This window comes from Aythya marila (genome assembly GCF_965140915.1).
Source record: "Aythya marila genome assembly, chromosome: Z".
Taxonomy (NCBI): domain Eukaryota; kingdom Metazoa; phylum Chordata; class Aves; order Anseriformes; family Anatidae; genus Aythya; species Aythya marila.
This window is the reverse complement of record NC_139080.1, coordinates 12,524,508-12,546,372: the sequence shown is the minus strand read 5'-3', so window position 1 is coordinate 12,546,372 and position 21,865 is coordinate 12,524,508. Positions and strand designations below refer to the sequence as shown.

The 21,865-nt window shown below is 41.7% G+C and overlaps 2 protein-coding genes across 5 annotated transcripts in view; one reads left to right on the top strand and one right to left on the bottom strand.

The window, feature by feature from the left end:
* The window catches only part of NADK2 (NAD kinase 2, mitochondrial), a 33,391-nt gene extending 25,265 nt beyond the window's left edge, over positions 1 to 8,126 (top strand). For 2 of the 3 annotated variants that reach the window (XM_082783215.1, XM_082783217.1), the window contains 5 exons: positions 454 to 597; positions 2,154 to 2,209; positions 2,296 to 2,349; positions 2,796 to 2,919; positions 5,330 to 8,126. In XM_082783215.1, the coding sequence (XP_082639341.1) occupies positions 454 to 597; positions 2,154 to 2,209; positions 2,296 to 2,349; positions 2,796 to 2,919; positions 5,330 to 5,468 (517 nt within the window). In that variant the 3' untranslated portion in view covers positions 5,469 to 8,126. The remainder of the gene's footprint in view (positions 1 to 453; positions 598 to 2,153; positions 2,210 to 2,295; positions 2,350 to 2,795; positions 2,920 to 5,329) is intronic. The other variant, XM_082783216.1, reaches the window with a different exon arrangement.
* A 75-nt stretch (positions 8,127 to 8,201) lies between these two features.
* Positions 8,202 to 21,827, bottom strand: SKP2 (S-phase kinase associated protein 2). 2 transcript variants are annotated; one of them, XM_082783214.1, is made up of 10 exons: positions 21,706 to 21,827; positions 21,256 to 21,515; positions 20,165 to 20,276; positions 19,738 to 19,881; positions 18,624 to 18,758; positions 17,204 to 17,302; positions 15,465 to 15,592; positions 14,818 to 14,869; positions 14,043 to 14,150; positions 8,202 to 10,915 (listed from the first exon to the last, which is right to left on the bottom strand). In XM_082783214.1, exons 1-10 carry the CDS (start codon positions 21,711 to 21,713, stop codon positions 10,702 to 10,704), a joined length of 1,260 nt encoding a protein of 419 aa, XP_082639340.1. In that variant the 5' UTR covers positions 21,714 to 21,827; the 3' UTR covers positions 8,202 to 10,701. The 2 variants fall into 2 exon arrangements, with proteins under 2 accessions (XP_082639340.1, XP_082639339.1); XM_082783213.1 differs by having other exon boundaries at positions 21,604 to 21,730.
* Positions 21,828 to 21,865: the final 38 nt, after the last annotated feature.

Genomic DNA, 21,865 nt, shown 5'->3' with positions numbered 1-21,865 from the left:
TGATCAAGAATTCAGCTTGAAGCCATGTTATTACTTACTGATGCTGGAATTTCTTACATCTTAGTGTTCCCTGATGTAATTTTGAGACCCAGTCACAGCATAAGCACAGCTTATGCAGTAGTTCAACAATTATGCAAGGAAGGTAATGTATTTTGTAGTTTCATTTGTAACTCCAGCAAACCCTGCTTGTATGCAAAGTTATTCCCAGATGAACCACAGAGTTCTTCACACAGAACTTAATATGAAAAGTAGCTGAAAAAAAATGCCTAAAACTTAATGCTACAAATCACTTTTTTTTTGTCCATTATAAAAACCACCGTAAAACAGCGTATCAAAAGTGGCTGCCAAATCAGAAACACTGTACAATGCTTGTGAAATTGCCATCCAGATTTGAAACTACCCCCCTCTAAATTTTCATGTGCCTGATAAGGCTGTGTGTTCTGTCTTATTCAGGGAGAACTTTAAGTCCTGCAAACCCAGTTTTAAATTCTCGCTTCATAGGGCCTCCTATTATGAAATATCAGTTGATGATGGTCCTTGGGAAAAACAGAAGAGTTCAGGACTCAATGTGTGCACTGGAACAGGATCAAAAGCATGGTAAGTACATGATGCTGCTTTGATACAAAATACTATTTTAGATAAGCTAGATGCACCTATTTTGCTGAAGCATTTTGTCCAAACTGAGTTTCTCTTTTACTTTAACTGTAACTTTGGTGAAAGAGCTTGCACACCCCATGTAGAGATGAGGGCTTGGGAGTGGTGATGGAAAGACCTGCTCTGACTGGTTGGCAGGGCATGTCCAGGGGTTCTCTGAACTAGTCTTGTTGGTTAAAATGTTTAGATGAAACAGTTCAAAAAGCCATTATAAAAATCTAAGCTTTAATGAAAATTGGAAAACATACTTGGAAATAGTATTAAGTGTTCTCTGGCACATCTATTTTCCATTCTTCTTCCAAGCTTCTCTTTCAAACTTAAATGAAAAGGGAGTCTCTTTGCCAAAATATTGCCCTTAAGTGCAGAAGAGTATATCTAACCAGAGCTGTACTAGCTTAATCAAAGGGGTAGATTTTCTTAACTGCAGTTTAAACAAGCTTCAATACTACAGACAAGTCTAATCAATTTAGTTTTTTCAGATGTGTAGGAAGTGAGAGCCTCTTTCATTTGGAAATCTGGCTATCCTTATCATTTAAAGTTGTATAACAGGCCCTGGATTTATGTGGCAGGCTAAGATGGACTAAAACTGAAGCTTTTAATGAAATTCAAAAGTGAATATTCATGCTGTAGCCATGGTTACTGGACTTTACTTTTCATTGTAATTCAGAATCTTGTATTCAGTCGGCATAACTTGGTCTTGGAGGCTGCCAAGGATGAAACTCTCAGATTGCTAGGAGAACTTTCCTAGTGTTCAGTACCTTGGAAATGTACAGCCTTGGTTCAAAGCTGTTCTTAGGCATTTCATTTGCTTATTGTATGTTCTGCACTGAGCAGTCTCAGAACCAGAGACCAAATTCCAGGATTGCCTATTTTTACTGCTGCAATTGGTGTCTGCTCCTGAACCTCTCTAAACACCAAGCTTGCTGGGTGATCTTTAGTCTGTGGTTTAGGGGCCCTGCTGGGGTTTCAGTCCTCCTCACCCTGAGAGGCATTTAAATGTCCAAGTCCTTCTTCAGCTGCCAAAATTCGTACAAAAGGTTGTTAACTAGTTAGGGGAGAGAATAACTTCAGACTGCATCTCAGTTTCTCCTGTGCCTTTATTCAGGTTTGCAGGTAGGCAGTAAGTGTAAGGGGAGTAGCCCTGGACAAACATCCTTGGCACATCTATAGTCTATTATGTGTATAGTGGATGTCTGTTGCAGTCTGAGGTGTTCTACTACCACGACAGAAGTGCTGACTGAGGATTGTAAGCTCCACTGAGAACTGTGCAACCGAGACATTCACAGTACTACTGCACAGGGGCTGCAGTTAGAACCTAAATCCCTTCTGAACCTGGTCCCAGGAGGGAGACTGCTATCTACTCAGACTTCACAGCATTCTTTTTTTTTTTTTTTCTTTGTCTGGAACTTAGTCCTTTATCTGTATGCAAGGTAGGTTTTTTTTGTTCCCCACCCTCAATTGTATTGCTTAGCAAACAAGACTTCTACTTCTCTGTCTAGGTCCTATAATATTAACAAGGTAGCAAATCAAGCTGTTGAAGAGGTCCTTAATATCGGTGAGTGAACACGTGTCATTACTGGCTAAGTTTACAGAAAGATACTCCTATCTAATGGGGGCTCTTTCTTTCTCTTGGCTCAACAGCTAAAAAGCATGGAAGCTTGAATACGCCACTGAACACAGAACTAATACAGAAAGGTTAGTGAAAAACTCTATACTTCTTTAAGGTATCGTAAGTCTGACTAGTTCATTTTTGATTGTACTCTACTACTCAATACTGCTTCCACTATTTTAGTGCTCTTGCAATATTAGTCTTACAAACATTATTTAGGAACATTTGTTGAAATGCTTCTCACCTTTGATATTAAAGCACTAATTTAGACTTCCATGTGTAGATCTTCAAGAGAATTTCAATTCTCCTAAGATTTTAAACAGCATTTAGTCACCCGAAGAGAGTTGGTGAATGTTAGTCATGCAATAGAACTGAAAGGAACCTTTGGTAAAATTGTATCATCTCAGAGATGAAGGCTATTAAGCATTTGGCAAACTGCTCTTTCCTGGAGAAATGTGTGTTTCTGAAAATAACGAACTTTCTCTAAAAAAAAAACAACCAAAAAACCTTAATGTCTGATTTCTGTTCACAGTAACAAATGATTACAATGACTCCCTGCTGTATAGTCCAGAAGAACCAAAGATGTTTTTCAGTATTCGAGAACCCATTGTAAACAGAGTTTTCTCAAGCAGTCGGCAGCGTGGCTTCTCTTCAAAGTAAGTGTTGGCTGTAGGAGTCTGAAGAGTTTTTTCATTGTATAATTTGTTGAAGTAACACAGGAGTTTCACTTGAAATGTTTCAACTACCAGTTTGTGTTTTGAGGGGCTTGAGTATTCTTGTAAGAACAGGAAGAAAATGTTTCCAAGCTGGATTATGCTTTTGCAACATTTGATCCATGCACAAACTTAGAGAGTAAAAGAATCACACTGTGCCCAGCTTTGGGTGTATGCCATTTCCCCCACTACGAGACAGGCATTGACAAACTGGAGTGAATTCAGGAAGAGGCCCCTGAGATTTCTGGGGGGCTGAAACACATGGTGTATGAGGGAGAGAGTCAAAATGTATTTTTGTTTAGCCTGGAAAAGACAAGACTAAGCAGGGGAAATCCAGCTGCTGTCTTCAGGTTACAGAGGAGACAGACTCTCTTCAGAGCAAAAGAGGAGGTGGCAACAGCCATGATCAGTAGGATATAACAGTCCCATAGAACATCAGCAAATATTTTTCAGTGAGAATCAGAGGTCAGGCAGTAGAATAGGTTGCTGTCCTTGGAGATGGTCAAAACCTGACTGGGCAAGGCCCTACACAACCTAATCTGTCTTTGAAGTAAGGCCTGCTTTGAGTTGAAGGATTAGATGCACTTCCAAACTAAACTATTCTCTAATTCAGTCATTTTAATTTGGGACTCTTTTTGTGGAGCTCACCACAATTAAGTAAATACAAACACATGCAACTGTTAATTGTATGTTCAGATTAACTGTGTTGAGAACAATACAGTGTCTCAGTATTAACAAAATGCTAATTCAACCTTTTATGTCAAAACAAATGTTTAAAGGAGCCTTGACTTGGAGACGCCTCCTTTTTGAGCCACATCAGTGTTGCAACACTTTATGACCCAGTAATAAAAGAAATCTGTCTACTGGGACTAATTATTACTATATTTGAGGCTCACTCTGTGCAAGTCATGTCTTTAAGTGTTTACTGCTTCTTAGTCATTTTGATCTGGGAGATCTCCAGGTTGAGTAAATCTTAAGAGACTGTAAGAAGAGAGGTTAGAATAGGAACAAAGAACTGGATTATCATCTGGGGATGCTACAGTTTAAGCCCCGTCTTTATTTAAAATAGTCATCAGCATGGGAAATACTATAAAAACTGTACTGGAGCAACAAATGTCTGTGTACCCAAAAGGGGTATCTGCCCATTTTTTCTTCTTGAAGTAGTTTTTGCTTTTGGTCACAGCTGGTCTTTAGCTCTTGGTGCTAGAGATCTTGCCTTTTCTGTTCTTTCTTTAGTTGCACAGTGAAATGGAGGAGTAAAATGTGCCTCCAGGTTCTTCTGCATTGTTCAGACTTGGCTGTGTTGTACTGATGCACAGACCCATTAAGCTCTGACGCTGTGGCCATGCTTCCAAGTTTTTCATCTTTGTGAAAAATGTGTCTTCATGAAAATTTAAGTCACTGGAGTAATTGATGATTAAATCTTAGAGATCAGGAGATTATCTAGACCAAGGCCTAAGTCCTGAACAGTCAAGCACATTCATGTGAGATTGCAGTCCGCAGCTTTTCTGAAATCTGTGAGTTCCCATCTAGCAAAGTAAAAAAAAAAAAAAAAAAAAAAAAAAAAGTTTGGAGAACTCCATATTTACTACTGTTCTCACTTCCTACATATTTGAAAGGATACGTTCTGACACAGTTGAGTTAATTTCACTTTTAATGATGAGTGAAGAGGAAGATCACTAGTAGCTTTATTCTGTCTTGACCAGTCGTAGAATAGCTGCCTTGAAATTATATGCAGGATTTTTCCATTAGGCTAAACACATGCTAGTTACACTCTAATATTGACAGGAAATTGCTGCCCTACCTAATTACAATGTTGTGCAGCAAGCATTCTGGCCTTCAGCTTTGTGTTTGAAGTTACTTTCTCTTCTCTGAATGATTCATACAGCAAAATCGTACACAGTAATATCTAAATTACTTGAATTTCAGCTTGCTAGTTGAAACTGCATGTTCTTCTTAACATGAAGGCCATGCATTAGAATCATGCTAAATTAATGTAGAACTGTTTCCAAGCAAATCACTAAGCGGTATCACCAGGAGCTTTGTTTAAAAATGTAGCTAAATTTCAATTTTCGTTACTATGCATATAAGCTGTCCTCTGACTCCTGTAGTAACAGGCTGCATTTGAACAGGTCCTTTGGTCCTCTCTGGGCTCTGCTCTGTCTATACAAAGCACTGACAGATTCAGGGATCCTAGTACTAAATTCTAAACGCTAAATTCTTAAGTATACTTCTACGTGATTAAGCATTTACTGATCCATGCAAAGAAGCATTCAAGAACCAGTCTCTTTGTTCAGCTAAGTTATTGTGTGACACACCTTGCTTACCGGCTATTTTGTGATTATTTTGGCAGAGTCTGTGTTCGTTCCCGTTGTTGGGATGCATGTATGGTTGTAGATGGAGGAACATCGTTTGAGTTCAATGATGGGGCGATAGCTTCCATATTGATCGATACGGAGGACGCACTGTGTACTGTTCTGCTAGAAGAATGAAGGACCCTAGTGTCTTCTGCTGAAGCAACTCTGGATCCAGAGAGAACCCCTGGAGATAGACAGCACATCATAATGCTGCATTAAGTTGGAAGTTGGCTTTTTTTGGATGCAAGAGCATTTGGAGGAAGCTTGGGATGCTTTTCATTCCTTGGGTTGGGGAAATCTTAAAAGCCTGACATTTAAGCTCTTTTTGCATCTGGTATAAAAGAAATGTATCTGAGGTCTTACCTCTAACTTCAGTGAAAATTGACATTTTTTAACCTGTAAGACAAACATGAGAGAACATCTTTTTAAAACATAGGTAGGATGGGTTCAAATATTGTCGGTAGCATTAAATATTCAGATGTACAGTTTTTTTAATAAGTGTGGGAGATTAAAAAACTAAACACCTTCACACATCTACTTTTGTAGAAAAGCTGACTGTCAAAATGTAGTGATTTGATGCAAGGATATATAGATTTTGGTAATTTCTGATGTTGGCATAAGAAATGGAAATGCAAACCTTTTGTATGCTTTTCAAAAATTTTACAACTTTGTAGTTTCATACAATTCATGACAAATTTTTTGGCTCTTCCAGTATTTTTTTCTACTTTGTAGATTTACATCAAAGGTAAAAGTCCGGTTTAATTTCTAGAAGCTCTTTTCACAAATTCAGTGAGGTAGCTCTTACCTTTGCTCTTAACTTTTGGGTAGAGAGGGACTTGAAACTGAAGGCTGTTCTTTAGCCCTTTAATAAATACAAAAAACACAGAAAATGTGTTGAAGTTAAGACATACTCCTTCCCTGAATGGACAAGCTGGCTGGCAGGTGTTCAGTCACAGCAATGTTATGTAGGTAGCTATCATGAAGAAAGATGAGGGCCTAAAGTTAAATGATTTGGAATTTTAGCTTCCGAGTTCCTTTATAACTACGGAAAAATGAGATGTGCTGGGTGCTAGTAGCTGGAGCATAAACTAATACCTATGTGGTTCCTCATTAACTTCCCCAGAAAGTTTAGTTTTCCAATCCTATGCTGAATTTTACTGATACTTAATTGGCAACTTAATTTTATATGCCTCTGATTATGTATGTTATATAAGCAACTGATTGTAGAAGAGGAAGTGACTTTTTTAGATACTGTTTTAGAGAAACTGTGAACTTTGCCCTTGGAAGTCTGTGCTGATTAACGCATAGATGAGGGCAGAATTTGACAAAATGAAGATTCCTACAGTGGGGATGTAGTACCTCTTCCGGTACATGACTTGAAACAGATGTTTTTCTTCCTGTCTACTAGGAAAAACCTATTTCCAAAAGTGAGTTTTCTTCAAACTACTTCTGAATGAAGAGACTTCTGTAACAGATGTTCTCAGGTTCAATGGGGATGTGGCCAATCAGTGTATTTATTGCCACTCACAAATAAACTTAGCTCTACGAATGTAAAAAGTGGATAAAGGATTTTTCCCTTACACTACTTAAGTTTTTGTATTCACTCAGAAGCAGAACTTAGAAGAAATGGGTTTGACCATTCCATTCAGTTCTAGGAGAAATCTGATTCTGCTGAAACTTTTTAAAAATAAGCTATCACTGTTTTGTGCACATTTCACCCTTTAAGTGTGCCATAGATTGATTTATTTGTAATATCTATGTGAGTTATCAGGACTGCAGACCAGAAGGGGAAAAGTAAAGTAACCAAATATTCTTTGAAAACTTGTCAAGTTCAGGAACTATCAGAGTAAAACTCAAAATGTCTGAAATAGTCTGCAAAATTTGCCCAAATTTGAAGATGCAAAATATTCTTTATAATGTTGGCTGCACAGAGACTAAGGTGTTGTAGTTATTCCTGATGGATGGCGTACGTGTATCTTGTCTAGTATGCTAGTCAATTTGCTGTTAAGACTCAAAAAATAATGCCAGTAATGTTAATTTATGACTTCCTTGGACTTTACCAGTAACTGTTAGGTCAGAGGTTTATTTGGTGTTAAGTATTTAGGTATTCAGAGAGTCCCTGAATACCTGCACAGAAAAATTTACAGCAGAGAACCTGCCCCTACTTATTGAGACATTTGTTCTGTAATGTTTTAAAGGAGACTGATTAGCCTGAGTTGGTTATGATGCTCATAAAGATAACTGCCATTCCTTATTCTGAATGCTAATACTAAAAAGGCAATGTGTTCAAGTCCTGCAGACCCGAAGTACAACCTGATTCAGAGCTTAAATTTCACAGTTAAGTTCCTAACCGTTACATAGCAAAATGGAAACCTGACCTACTCATGAGTGGCCTCTACTGGTTTTGTCTGTAATTAATTGTGTATCTGTTAAAGCATTTACTGGTGAATGCTTGATTTAAATAACTGGGAAGGGTCAGAGATCTATAATAGATAATCAGTAAGCAGCTACCTTTTTTAATTAAAGAACTGTAAAATCCTTTATTACGAAGGAATGCAGTACAGACAACTTACCTGGTAGACAGTGTTCTGTGACAGGACTGAGTATTGGTGTAACACTGACTTAATCTGCCTGGACTGGCACTGAACTCTGCACCTCCTACCCACTGAATCAAATCCACGGTGGCTTTATTTAGTGCCAGTCCACAATTCTGTGTTCTGCTAAACTAAACCTGTCATTCTTTGCCTTTTTTTTTGTTTATACATTATGTAATAAAATTAAAAATTTAATAGATGCTTGAAGCTGTCCCTTTTTTTTTTTTTTGAAATGTTTAATGTGCTCAGCTTTCTTTCATTTACTAGGAGCGGGGTTGTTTCTTTTTTTTTATAGTGGTTCCTGTGTCCTCATGTTTTATTTCAATAGATAAAATAGAAAGGATTATCTATGTGGGAATTCTTGGTATTGATTTCTTGGGGTTAACAAATAACTTTTTCAGTCAGGTAAAGGTCAGTGCTGTGCCTTACCCAGAGGACATGAATTGTGTCTGCTGCACCTGCCATCACATCCAATAAACCTGCAGTAGAGACACTTGTCTTCTTCCACCACTGAACCTAGCTAGTACTTCAGAAAACACGTTCTAGACTGTTCCTCCTAGTTAAAGCCATACTACTGTCCCTGTTCTGTTCGCGGTTTTTAAAGCACTGTACTCTATTAAATACTATGTGTATAGGTGATGATACAATGTCCTTTAAACTACATTTCTTTGTCCAATGAATATCCAATGTTCTGCTTTTTTTATTCATACCATGTGATTTGGTGGCAAATCATTAGTCATTTTGTACAGTATCACAATTCTTTAGCTCCTTATTAAATGCACGACAAGTTGTAAGGGTTTACATTGTATATAGAGAGAAGCATTACAATAGATTTAATTTTTCTCTTGAAGTAGTTTAAGACACAAATCTTAAACTGCAAACCAAAAAAGTAGTCTTCCACACAATCTGGTCTGCACTAGTACATAGACACTCCTGAACTTTTTATCTTTGGATTCAGATGGGAAGATACTATACCTATGCAACAGCCCCACAGTGATGTTACTTCAGCACTAACTTGTTACTAACTTCAAACATCCATGAATAACTTTACCACTTGCTTATTGTGTTCATGGGAACAGCAATGGCATATTCATGCCCTACTTTTGCTCATAGGGTGCAAATTTTTGCTCTAGTACTTCAAATAATGCTTAGCCTTATTCCTAGAACATTCCAGGCTCATGCAGGAGGACACTGAAAATAGAGATAAAAGTTTTATGTAAAGTAATTGCTTGTTCTTATTAATTTTTTTCACCAGTTATTCAGCTTTTCCTATCACAAAAAATTAATAAGACCGGCAGATAGTGTTGAAGATGCTGGAAGTTAAATGATACTGAAAACAAGCTAATATGAAAGAGAAATAGATATCTCTTAATAGCACCCAGTGAAGTTCTTCCTTTCATAATTACTACAGTGCAGTTCTCTTGCTGGTCTGAGCTCTAGAACCCTTTGAGTCCTTCTGGACAGATTGGAGAGCTGGGCGATCACCAACTGCATGTAGTTTAACAAGAGCAAGTGCTGCGGCCTGCACCTGGGACGGGGCAGCCCTGGCTATATGTACAGACTGGGGGAATGAGACGCTGGAGAGCAGCCCCACAGAGGGATCTGGGGGTTGTGGTTGACAGCAAGTTGAATATGAGCCAGCAGTGTGCCCTGGCAGCCAGGAGGGCCAATCGTATCCTGGGGTGCATCAAGCACAGCATTGCTAGTCGGTTGAGGGAGGTGATCGTCCTGCTCTACTCTGCTGGTGTGGCCTCACCTCGAGTACTGCGTGCAGCTCTGGGCACCACAGTACAAGAAGGACATTAAACTGTTGGAGAGTGTCCAGAGGAGGGTGACAAAGATGGTGAAGGGCCTAGTGGGGAAGATGTATGAGGAGCGGCTGAGGTCACTGGGCCTGTTCAGCCTGGAGAAGAGGAGGCTGAGGGGGGACCTCATCGCGGTCTACAACTTCTTTGTGAGGGAGAGTGGGGAGACAGGTGACCTATTCTCTGTAAACACCAGCGATAGGACCTGTGGGAATGGCGTCAAGGTGAGGCAGGGGAAGTTCCAGCTGGACACTGGGAAGGGTTTCTTCACCGAGAGGGTGGTTGCACACTGGAACAGGCTCCCCAGGGAAGCAGTCACTGCACCAAGCCTGTCTGAATTTAAGAAGTGTTTGGACTGTGCACTTAGTCACATGGTCTAAATGTTTGGGTAGACCTGTGCAGTGCTAGGAGTTGGACTTGATGATCCTCATGGATCCCTTCCAACTCGGGATATTCGATGATTCTGTGATTCTTCTTCCTGCAAGATTTCTGCGACTGTACTAAGTGCAGCCAAACGACATTATTCTTTGAAAGAACAGAACTTTCATAAGAAGTTTTGATATTACATTCCTACTTCAAGTTCATAAAAGCAAGGAAAAGTACACAAAAGTTCTCTAACATGCTAAGGAAAACCTGGCAACACAACATGGACCAACTGTTGTTAGCCACTTTTACAGATGATTATTCTGAATGGACTTTCCAGCCCATACTTCCCTATTTTTCATATTTTCCTAGATCAATGCAAAAAACAGAAGTTACCTTTGTGGCATATAAAAAACTTCACAATAGCTCCTTTATACCACTTATTACTTGTATAATAAGTATAAAAATACTTATAAAACTACATTAAGGCATAAGACCAAGTTAGAACATTTTATAAAAACAGTCCTATGATTAGAGGTGCTCCATCACTTTGCTTCTCCGCATCTTCACTACACGCAGCGTGCCCATCATGTCCACCATGCACGATCATAAGCTACTAGGGGTTCTCAGTGTCAATCTACATTTGATGCCCCAAATCTCATGGTTCTTTTTAGTGCCAACAGTTGGCCTTGCAATAGTTGTAAAATGTGAACAATTGATCTTCATGTCAGGAAGCGTTTCTCTGAGGAGCTGTAGGGAGCTATCAGTCACTATTCCAAATACCTGAAGAGTCTTTAATGTTGGAATTTCACCAAGTTCTCTAGAAAGAGAGCAGTAAGAAATTGATTATTAACCTAAAAGCATATTTTGCAGTCTGTACCCAAACTACATGAATGTACTTATATTAATATTTTAGAAATAAGATCATTATTTGAGATAAATGTCCTTTCCTATTTTTTTTTAAATCACATATTCAGTTGAAACATTTTCTGTACTAATAATTCATGAAACAAGTTGGATGAATTGTGGTAAGACACCGGCACAGGCTGCCCAGAGAAGCTGTGGATGCCTCATCCTTGGAAGTGCTCAAGGCCAGGTTGGATGGAGCACTGAGCAAACTGGTGTAGTGGAACGTGCTCCTTCTCATGGCAGGGGGGTTGGAACTGGGTGATCTTTAAGGTCCCTTCCTGCCCAAACATTCTATGATTCTATGAAATGGCTTCTTGCTGTTCTCCATCTCATGAAAATAGACTGGTTCCTCTCATTCTACTGGAATTAAATACTTAGAACAAGTAGAAGGAATTGCCCCATATAAAGTTTCAGGATGTGGCTCGGAGCACACAAGTCTCTACTTTCTAGCAGTCTCTGACTGGTGATATTTATCTAAGTAGCCAGTCCTGGTTTGTTTTACTTCATGCTAAACTTTGGAATAAACTCTGAGTTAACTCCAAACTTGTCTGGCATTTGCTGCTCCACCTGGATGCATACAAGACTATGGGGCCTGATGTGGTTCATCCCAGGGTGTTCAGACAGCTGGCTGATATCATCACAGGACCTCTCTCACTTATTTTTCAACTGCTTTGGGAATCTGGAGAGGTCCCAGTTGGCTGGAAGCTGGCAAATGGGGTCCCAGTTTTCAAGAAGGGCAAGAAAGAAGTTCCTGGCAATTACAGGTTTGCCAGTCTCACTTCAGTGCCTGCTAAGGTTATGGAGAAGATTATCCTTGGAGTTATTGAAAGACACCTGAAGGACAACGCAGTCATTGGTAACAGCAAACATGGGCTCACAAGGCAAAGGTCATGGCAAACTTAATGTCCTTCTATGACAAGATCACCCAGCTAGTTCACCAAAGCAAGCCAGTTGATGTAATTTTTCTGGTTTCAGTAAAGCTTTTGATACTCTCACAGTATCCTGGACAAAATGACCAGAATACTTAGATAAAAGCATAATAAGATTGGTGTACCATTAGTTGATGGGTTGGGCCCTAAGGATTCTTGTAAATGGGGTTACATCAGGCTGGTGACCTGTCACTAGTGAGGTTCCCAAGTGCTCCATTTTAGGACCAGTCCTCTTCAATGTATTCATAAATGATTTGAAGGTTTTTTGAGAAAGTTCGCAGATGACACCAAATTGGGTGGAGCTGTTGACTCTGTTGAGCGTGGGGAGGCCCTGCAGAGAGATCTGGACAAACCAGAGAGCTGGGCAAACACCAACAATACGAAGTTTAACAAGGGCAAGTGCCAGATTCTAATCCTGGGAAGGGGAAACCCTGGTTATAGGTAGAGTCTGGGGGATGAAATGCTGGAGATCAGCCCTACAGAAAGGGATCTGGGGGTTCTGGTCAACATCAAGTTGAACATGAACCAGCAGCGTGCTCTGGCAGCCAGGAGGGCCAACTGCACCCTAGTATGGCATTGCTAGATGGTCAAGGGAAGGGACTGTACTGCTCTGCTCTGCGCTGGTGTGGCCTTACCTCCAGTATCGCGTGTGGTTTGGGTGTCACAGTATAAGAATGACATAAAACTGTTAGAGAGTGTCCAAAGGAGGGCTACAGAGAGGGTGAAGGGTCCAGAGTATGGGAAAAGCTGAGGTCCCTTGGTTTGCTCAGCCCTGAGCAGAGCAGGCTGAGGGGAGGCCTCATGGCGGCCTGCAGCTCCCTCACGAGGGGAGCGGAGGGGCAGGCGCTGAGCTCTGCTCTATGGGGACAGCGACAGGACCCGAGGGAACGGCATGGAGCTGGGACAGGGGAGGGTCAGGCTGGGGGTTAGGGAAAGGGTCTGCACCCAGAGGGTGGTTGGGCACTGGGACAGGCTCCCCAGGGCAGTGGGCACAGCACCGAGCTGCTGGAGTTCAGGAAGCATTTGGACAACGCTCTCAGACATATGGCCAGATTTTTGGGTTGTCTTTTGGGGACTCTGGAGTAGAACTCTATGATTCTCGTGGGTCCCTTCTAACTCAGATATTCTATGATTTTATGACAGCTACCAGCAGAACAGAAAAAGTTCTTCAGATTCTGAGTCTTGTTCCTCTCACAACCTCTTTCTTCTGCTCGAGCACAGGGTATTCCTCACAAGATAGTTAGAGAAGGGAGTGAGGAGAAGCAGTGCAAACCATTTTAAAGCAGTAGAATGCTGTGTTCCTATACATCCATTATTATTAAGGACTGAGCCTGGTTCCGAAGTGCCCTGTTTGTCACAAAATCCCAAAGGAAAGAACCACAGGCCTGTGCACCAAGAAAAGCTGGGCAATAAGAGGCTGTGGATTATTGCCCTGTCTAACAGTGAGAAAACTGCATCCTACAAGGCTCTCAGGTCAAAAGATAGCCTTGTACTTGAGGGTGTATTCTTTAAGACCCAAAACAGGATAAAGATGGATAGATTTAATAACAAAACACAGGAAAAAAGAAAAAAAAAAAAGACACAAGGACACAACTCCAAGCTGTGTTTCAGTGGCAACCAATAACTGGTAGGTGCATGCAAAAGCAAAGGAATACACAGATTCTGACACTGGTCAGCAAGTACTCTGCACTCTGTTAAGTCTTGTAAAGGAAAGTTATGCACAGCTGCGTAAAGCCTAATATTGACACTAACACTGGTCATTGTCAGGACTGGAACCTCACAAGAAGTTCCAGCAGTATAAGGGGAGACACGATGCACGTGCTGAGCAGCAAGTTCCAGTAGTACAGTCTGACACCATGGAAAGATTATCTCAGATACCTTTGGTTCCAGTCTGTATTCTCAAATGTACATGATCTAGTAGTCAGGTTCTTTTTTAAGATAAGGAACTAAGTTCCTTAATAAGGAACTAAGTTCCTTATTCCGAATTTAATTAATCCTACCAGCAAGCTTTTCAAACAATACTTGCAATTCCTAGGCTGAAAAAAAAGCAAGTTTAAATTAATTTATCCTCTCTGAAGAGCAAACCAAAGCCATTAAGAGATTACTTACACTAAGGCAGCAGGTGATATTTGGTAGCATCGGCTAAGACACAGATGTTGTAGAAATATGAGTTGATGAAAATACTGGAAGCACTCAGGCTTCAACATCACACTGTCACTGTATATGAGAACACATGAATTAGAAGTTGTCCTTTAAGTATAAAGCAGCAGTAAATTTGCTATCTCTAGAATTCAGGCTGAGAAATTTAATGAATATCAAGTTGTTTTTCTACCACTGAGATATTTTTTCCTTAAAACAAAGTAGCTTATTTCTAAAGTGTGTGTTGGATTCTGCCCTTCACTGAAGTGCAAGTGAAGCAGCAGCTGCTCTGCAGGTACACGTTCTGCAGCAGAAGTCACACCATGAAAAGGCACTTTACACATTAAGATTTCAAAGATTGTAACTGACTAGGTCAAAATATAACTTTTATTAAACGGTTCTAAGGCCATGTCAGAGCTGAATGAAATACTCACAAGGGTACCAAGCTCGTAAGCTTTGTATGCCTAAATGCTTCCTTCTGTTCTACCTATTGACTGCTTCACTTGTTAGCTAACAAATCCTTTAAATATGTAACTTTTACACTAAGGGAACAAAATCTTTAAGTTAGTTACCCGCTCCAGTTTAAGCAGGTAGTAGATCTTTTGTAGGTTTAGCCTAGAAAGCATTTTTGTATGTGCAACCCTACTCAACTACGCATTATTGCTATACAGTTACTGCACAGCAATACCATTAGCAATCCCCCAAACCCTACGGACATAAGGACTAGCTGCACGGGACTTCTTACCTTAGATCTAAATGGACAAGAGAAGGACATCTTTCCACCAACGTTTTAACATCTGAAAAGAGGTCACACAGTCAGCTCATCTTTCAGTAATAAGACACACATGCTTTATAAAGCATACACATTTCCGTTTATGCAGCTATTAGCAAGTAAATAGTTAATGTTGATTGTTGAGATTATTTGCCTTCCAAATCAATTGATATCTGTAGGACATTATGTCATGGTGAAACTTAAGTAATTATGTCTGTACTTTTCTGGATGATGCCTTCAGCAGCCACAACAGCAGAAGCCTTAATTTAAGAAGACTCCAAAAATTAAGTTTCTTCCCACAATATCTGAAAGGCTGATTCACAGGAGAACATCAGATCCACTGTGTCCTGCCTATAGGACTTCAGAATTTCAAGCTACACCTTTCAATTGAGCTTCCATTTAACCATTTTTAAATTCAGAAGACAAATTATTTCGCTCCTCATGGTTAAGCCAGTGACATGAGTAAGAGTCTCTGACAATGAGAACATCAAGCTACACAGAGCAAAAAATCAGTCTTGGTGAATATTTCCAGTACCTACAAAAGAAGCCAACCAGAAGAAGATATAAAGCCTGCTGCTTTATCCCTTAGTGGGATAAAGGTTTGTCATGCTGCTATTTACCTGATATTTGTAGATTCTGTCTGTATCCACTTAAATTTAGTTGGGTTACTTTTGAAGTAACGTGATTGACTGCTGCTTTGACATGGGTGGCTGTAAAGTCACACCAGGACAAGTTTAGCTCCTCCAACCTATACAAAAAATGAATAAAGAGCTGTTTGGAAGAACAACTGAAATACAAGGTTTTTTGTCTTACAAGTATTACCTGTATACTTGTAAGACATTATATACTTATGTATAAATACCAAAACTCAAACTGTAATACACCTACAACCAAAGCTACTATATTAATGAATACAAATTTCACCATGGCAATAATTAAACACTGGAGCAGGTTGCCCAAAGAGGCTATGAATTCTGTGTTTGGAGGTTTTCAAGACCCAGCTAAAGAAATTCCTCATCAGCAGGGCCACTGATTAATTTAGACCCTGCTCTGGGCAAAGAGTTGAAGTGATCTCCCAAGCCCACTTCCAGACAGAATGATTCTCTAATATTGTAGGAAATGAGACACTCTTTTCATCTTGCTTTTGGTTGGTGACCTGAATCTATTCCCACTGAACAGATGTTCACATTGAGAGGAGAAAAAGCCTTTTGCTATTGACTATTAGCATTGGTCAGGTGACCAATTACTTTTAATTAGCATAAAATACTTTATAATTTTATATTAGCATGGGCCAGGTTGTGACCTTAACTCGACTACATGCTTGATTACCTATAGCCCATCACCACTCAGGGACAAAGTATTTGTTTTGTGTTTAGCTGCTGTGGATGTAACCCAATGACAAATGCACAGCAAACAGCACAGCCAGAGCCTGTCAACTGTTACGTAATGAAAAAAAAAATGTTAAAAGAAATTAAAAGCCTTCCCTCCCCCAAAGTATCACTGGAGAACACACAGTGACAAAGCCAACAAATGCGGTACTGTCATAAAAGAAATGATCCTAGGTTGTCCCAGGATTCCTAGCCCTGATCAGGTTTGCCATCTGCTGTGCACTGTGCAGACTGCCTTTATCTAAGGAGCTCGTGATCCATGCAATCAGACCAAGCAACAGAAGCATTGTCTACCCATGAGAGGCAGAGAATGACTAAGGTTTTGTCTGTCCACTATCTTGCTGCAATTTGATTAAAACCATGGTTTTGCAGAAGCAAAAATGAAGTAGATTGTCCAACATCTCACAGGAAGTCAGTGAAGATCAGGGTGTAAAACCCAGACCTACGGGAGCACAATTCAGCAACTTCCTGCCAGCAGATGGTTTAGTCTCTGCAACTTCATAAACTGAAGGATTATTCTACCACGGATGGAAGGGCACAATGTTTTCTGCCATTTATGCTGTACTCTGATTGCAAAGGCAGCTCTCAGACTACACTTTTCTGAAAACACACGCTTTCACACTTTGTGAGGATGACTTATTGCTTTCACAGAGAAAATCAAATTTCCTTGATAATCAAATGGATGCAAGTGGGTTTTCAAAACCAACAAGACATCCTTTAAGAATGATTAAGGAAAAACACATAACTACTGATGTACATCTTTGCTATTAAAGAAGAAAATAACTGGATGGAAGGAAACGATTTATCTATTCAGCTAATCATCAACTGTTAGGCATTTGAGAATATAAACAGGCTCATAAAAAAGGTAGTAAGAGATGAGTACAGTTGGAATGATGATGGGAAGATAAAAAAGGATAATTTTTCTCAGGACTAACAGTAAGCAGGAATACCAAAAGCTGTATTTGTCTTACATAGAACAGCTGCTCAACATCAACTCCAGGGCTTCTGCAGAAAACCCTGAGCACCCACAGAGGTTTAGTCGTATCAAATTGGTATTCTTAGCAATGCTTCTGTAGAAGAAAAAAAAAAAAAGTCTTGATAAAATTCAAACGTTGGAACATTGTTAGGATACGTGGTAACGTTTAAGAGCGAAGACTCCAGGCACATAATTATTTGGTAAACACACAGCACTGCATTTTTTGTAAACTGGCCTACTTAAGAATCACTAGGGATCTCAACTCCGTACCTGCTGCATCACAGAACAACTTGGAGAAGGACACATGTATATATTTATAAACAATGTTTAAAAAGAAACAATTATTTTCCACCATTTCCTGTGGTATCTCATTAAACAAACACCACAGCTTATTTGAGATGATTGCACCTCTACAAAAGATGAAACAATAAACTCATTTCGGAAGTCACCTCTCTGCAGGATAGAGGTTATTCCAGAAAACAAACAAAAACAAACAAAACAAAAACCACACGTTTCCAAACAGTCCTCATGAATGCACTTGCTTGCAAGACTATGGCAGACATGCAGTTGGTGACACCACGAAAAAACCTTACACCCCTGTACCTGTATTTGCACACAGGACAATAAACTTCGGTAATCAGTGCCTAATTAGTACATGATTTTCAGATGCTTTTTATCCAGCATCACAAACCAAGCAATACTGGTTTATTTGCATTCTGGTATTTTTCTGGGTGCGAGGAAAGTACCAGAAAGCTCAAAAGCAGAAAGCGGGACACCCAGAGCCTCAGCCATCTGAGCTGGGCCCTGGCACCTCTGCAATCACTTGAAGCAACTGAACAGGAGGCTGACTGCACACCCGCAGTGCCTTTCCCGTTTAACTAAAAAACAGCTCATCTGCCTTGAAGAGTCTGCAGTTTTTCAGATAGTCATTGTCAGGGTCAACAAAGTAGTGAGAAATGGTGCAAAAGCATACAAAGAATCTGGTAGGAGACTTGCTGGAACCCCTTAAAATATCAAAGAATATGTATGTTAAACACCAAGCTATCTTGCGGGCACAAAAACTAGAAAATAAAAGTAGCTCTGCTGTGCAGTCTCACTGCAGCAACAGCGAAAAGACACACAAGTCCTACAGAGATAAGAAGTTTCTCTAGGTTCCCCCTACCCTGCAGAACAGAAAAAAAAACACCATAAATTCACTCACTCTTTTGGAGCGGGGTTTCCTCCTGACCTGATCTCTTGGATAGACAGGAAAGAGGATGCTTATCTAACCCATCAGCTAACTCTGGTGCCTACAATTGGTCATTTCAAAAGACTCCCACAAAGGGCAACTCTAACCGCATTCTCTCCCTTGCCTGCACAAAATAGTGTCACCAAACAGAAGTTATTTACTAAGTATTCCCAAACGTATTACTCACCTGAGGATGTCATCAGAAAGCACTAGTCCCTCCAAGCTGAGATTCTCCAGTCTTTCACACCGACAAAGAATACTCTGGAGATCTGGAACAGACACTGTGCAGTTCGACAAATCCATGTGTTGAACTCGAAGAGGTCTGAAAGAGGAGAAAGGCGGGTTACTAAAATTGCATTAAAATCCAGTTCCACAAATCCCACTTATCGTAAAATACCCGATATTCTAAAAGCATGTAGAAAATTACTATGCTTCTGTACTTTAGCTACAGACTGCTCATGTTACTAAGCTTACTGGCCCTACTGCTAAGCTACCAGCCAGAACTACTGAAACTTTATCACACTGCAAGATGTATGAGGAGTGGCTGAGGTCCCAGGGTTTGTTCATCCCTGAGCAGAGCAGGCTGAGGGGAGGCCTCATGGCGGCCTGCAGCTCCCTCACGAGAGGAGCGGAGAGGCAGGCACTGAGCTCTGCTCTCTGGGGACAGCAACAGGACCCGAGGGAACGGCATGGAGCTGGGACAGGGGAGGGTCAGGCTGGGGGTTAGGGAAAGGCTCTGCACCCAGAGGGTGGTCGGGCACTGGGACAGGCTCCCCAGGGCGGTGGGCACAGCACCGAGCTGCTGGAGTTCAAGAAGCCTGTCGACAATGCTCTCAACAGTTTGATTTTTGGGTGGTCCTTCAGGGAGCCAGGATTTGGACTTGATGCTCCAACTTGTGGGTCCCTTCCAATGTAGGACATTCTATGATTTTATCTTTGAGGTATTTACAGGATTCATTGCAACCACTGCAAGTCTATCCTGTTGGATTTAAAGTTTTTTTTTGAGCTCACATATAAAAATGCTGAAAAGACTGACAGTTTTTGGTTTGACAAGAAATAACTTGCAAGTGTATGCCTGTACTTGAAATATACCTTCAAAAATCAGACTAGCTTGGTTTTAAATAACTGACTGATGAATGCAAACCTTATTTCAACCCATTCCCACCCACTGATCAACTCTTCCACTCTTCAGATACATGACAAATGCTACTACTGGTGGAGATGTTATAACTAAATATACACAGACAAAATGGGAATATATGAGACAGTTTCAGGATCCGGTACACAAAGAAAAGCCTTACTTCATGGTTTTAAACTGCGGATTCCCAATAGATGATCTTGGGCAGCGGAAAACAGTAACACCTGCAGGTAGCAACTGTCCAATTACTCCTGGCAGCAGATTTCTACAAGTCAGATCAAGGGTCTGCCAGAGAAATTCATCAAACCTAAGGAGCAGAGTTTTACTCATTAGTTAGCAAGGAAGGGTCAGAACTGTGAGTAGAACCATACAAAGTCTTCACTGCCACAAAAGACTGAGAGGAGGGAAAGTCATTTAATAAAATTTAATATGACTAAACTATTTGAGTTGGTTTTGATTACATATACTTCTAATCCACATACAGAATAAATTGAATTACATACGAATAGGCATGATTAAAACGAAATAATTTATCAATATGTGGAAGCAAACAAAGTTCTTAGCGCTGCATGATGATAAGTAATACTTACGAGAGACAATGCCATCTCTTACAAATCATGGAAACTTTCAGCAGGTCGTTTAGAGGCAAATATGCAAAGATTGCCAATAGCAGTTCATCTGGAAGTGCATCCCAAGAAACACCTTTAGGGAAAGAGTGAACACATTCTAATTAAGGCTGGCTTATTTTTGCCTGCTAATCAGATGCCTCCTTTGGCTTGGTTGTCAGACGCAGCACTGCTGTCTGTCTGTCTCTGGGCTGTACATACATCACTACTCAGAACCCTTTCAGCTCTTCATTGAAGAAGGACCCTTTAGGAAACAAGAGCATCTCGACCACTTCCTTTGTATTCTAAGGCCTGTACGCTTCTTCAAATGCAGGAGAGGTACGACAAGTCTACAAGGTCACCTCAGAAATAAAGAACTGAACTCGTCTCCTTTATTTCCCCTACTGAAACACCCACCCTCGCTATACACATCAGGCTCCCAGAAGGGGGCCCAAGGTGAGGTGTACATTTGCACGGTACCCAAAGCAGGCAGGCAGCACAAAGTGCTCTTTGAAACACCCACACTGACTGCCACCCCCCATGAACTGTATGCAAGGCTGTGGTGCAATTCTGACTTGTAAGGAGCTGATGCGGAGCTCCAGAAGGCGCTGCTGTTCACCTGGGAAAGCTTTCTGGATTGTGGTGCTCACGAACAGCTTCCTGTGACCCACCACTCGCCCTCACTTCAAAGAGGGGCCACCTGAGGACACTCCCGCCGTTCACACAGCAGCCTTGTGTCTGCACGGAGCTCTCTAGCTTGCACTAGGTAGTGGTGACAGGCTGAAAACCCATTTTGATACCAGGGGGAGGCCCAGGAGCCTCACACCCCGTGCCTGCAGCCCTCTGGCAGGGTCCCGAGCAGCGCCCACGGCTCAGCTCCAACAGGACGGGTACAGCTGCTGCCCCTCCGCCTCCCTTCACGGGTGCAGACGTGCAAACCCACATCCTTCACTCTCCAGGGCTCAGCCTCTCGTTTCTGAGAAGTTTATGGGAAAATATCGAGCCCCTGGCTTCAGGATCAGAGCAGGGGCGGCAGCACGGGCTTTGTAGGCGGCGGTGCCAGCCGTGCGGGTTACCTGGCTCTGCCTCTCGCAGCAGCCGAGGCCTGCGCACGATGACGAAGTCCTTCTCCTTCTCCTTCACCTTCTGCTTCTTGTGCGGGGAGCAGGCGGCCACCAGCAGCTCCTGCGGGGTGTTCTCGCTGCCCAGCCGCTCCTTCCTCAGCACCGACACCCCCATGCCCGACAGCAGCTCCGCCGTCCTGCCCGACTCCCAGTCCCAGGCGAAGCCGGACGAGACGTTGCTGCCGGAGCTGGGGATCTCCTGAAGATGTTTCCTGAGGGAAGAGGGGAAAAAAAAAAATAAAAAAAAAATAAATAAAATAAAAAGAGAAAATAAAAGAACAAAAAGAAAAGGAGCCGCACCGCCAGCCCGCCGCGGGCGTCCGCCTCAGCGCGGTTCCCGCCGCCTCCCTCAGCCCCGCGCGCGCCGCCCGCGCCCCGCGAGCACGCGGCGCCCGCCCGCACCTCTGCATGGCGGCGGCGGGAGCGGGAGCGGCACCAGCAGCAGCAGCAGCGGCGGCGGCGGCGGGAGCCACGGCAGGACAATGTTGCTCCCGCCACAGGCGCGCGCGGCGCCCCGCCGCAAAGCCTCTCGGGAGTTGTAGTCCGGCGGCGCCTCTCTTGC

Coding starts and splice junctions, on each gene's coding strand:
- SKP2 (XM_082783213.1), bottom strand. CDS start 21,713: ATGCAGAGGTGCGGGCGGGCGCCGCGTGCTCGCGGGGCGCGGGCGGCG. Junction 15,593..17,203: donor ATGTTGAGCAGCTGTTCTAT/GTAAGACAAATA, acceptor TTTTTTGTATAG/GTTGGAGGAGCTAAACTTGT. Junction 10,916..14,042: donor ATATCACCTGCTGCCTTAGT/GTAAGTAATCTC, acceptor CTCTCTTTCTAG/AGAACTTGGTGAAATTCCAA.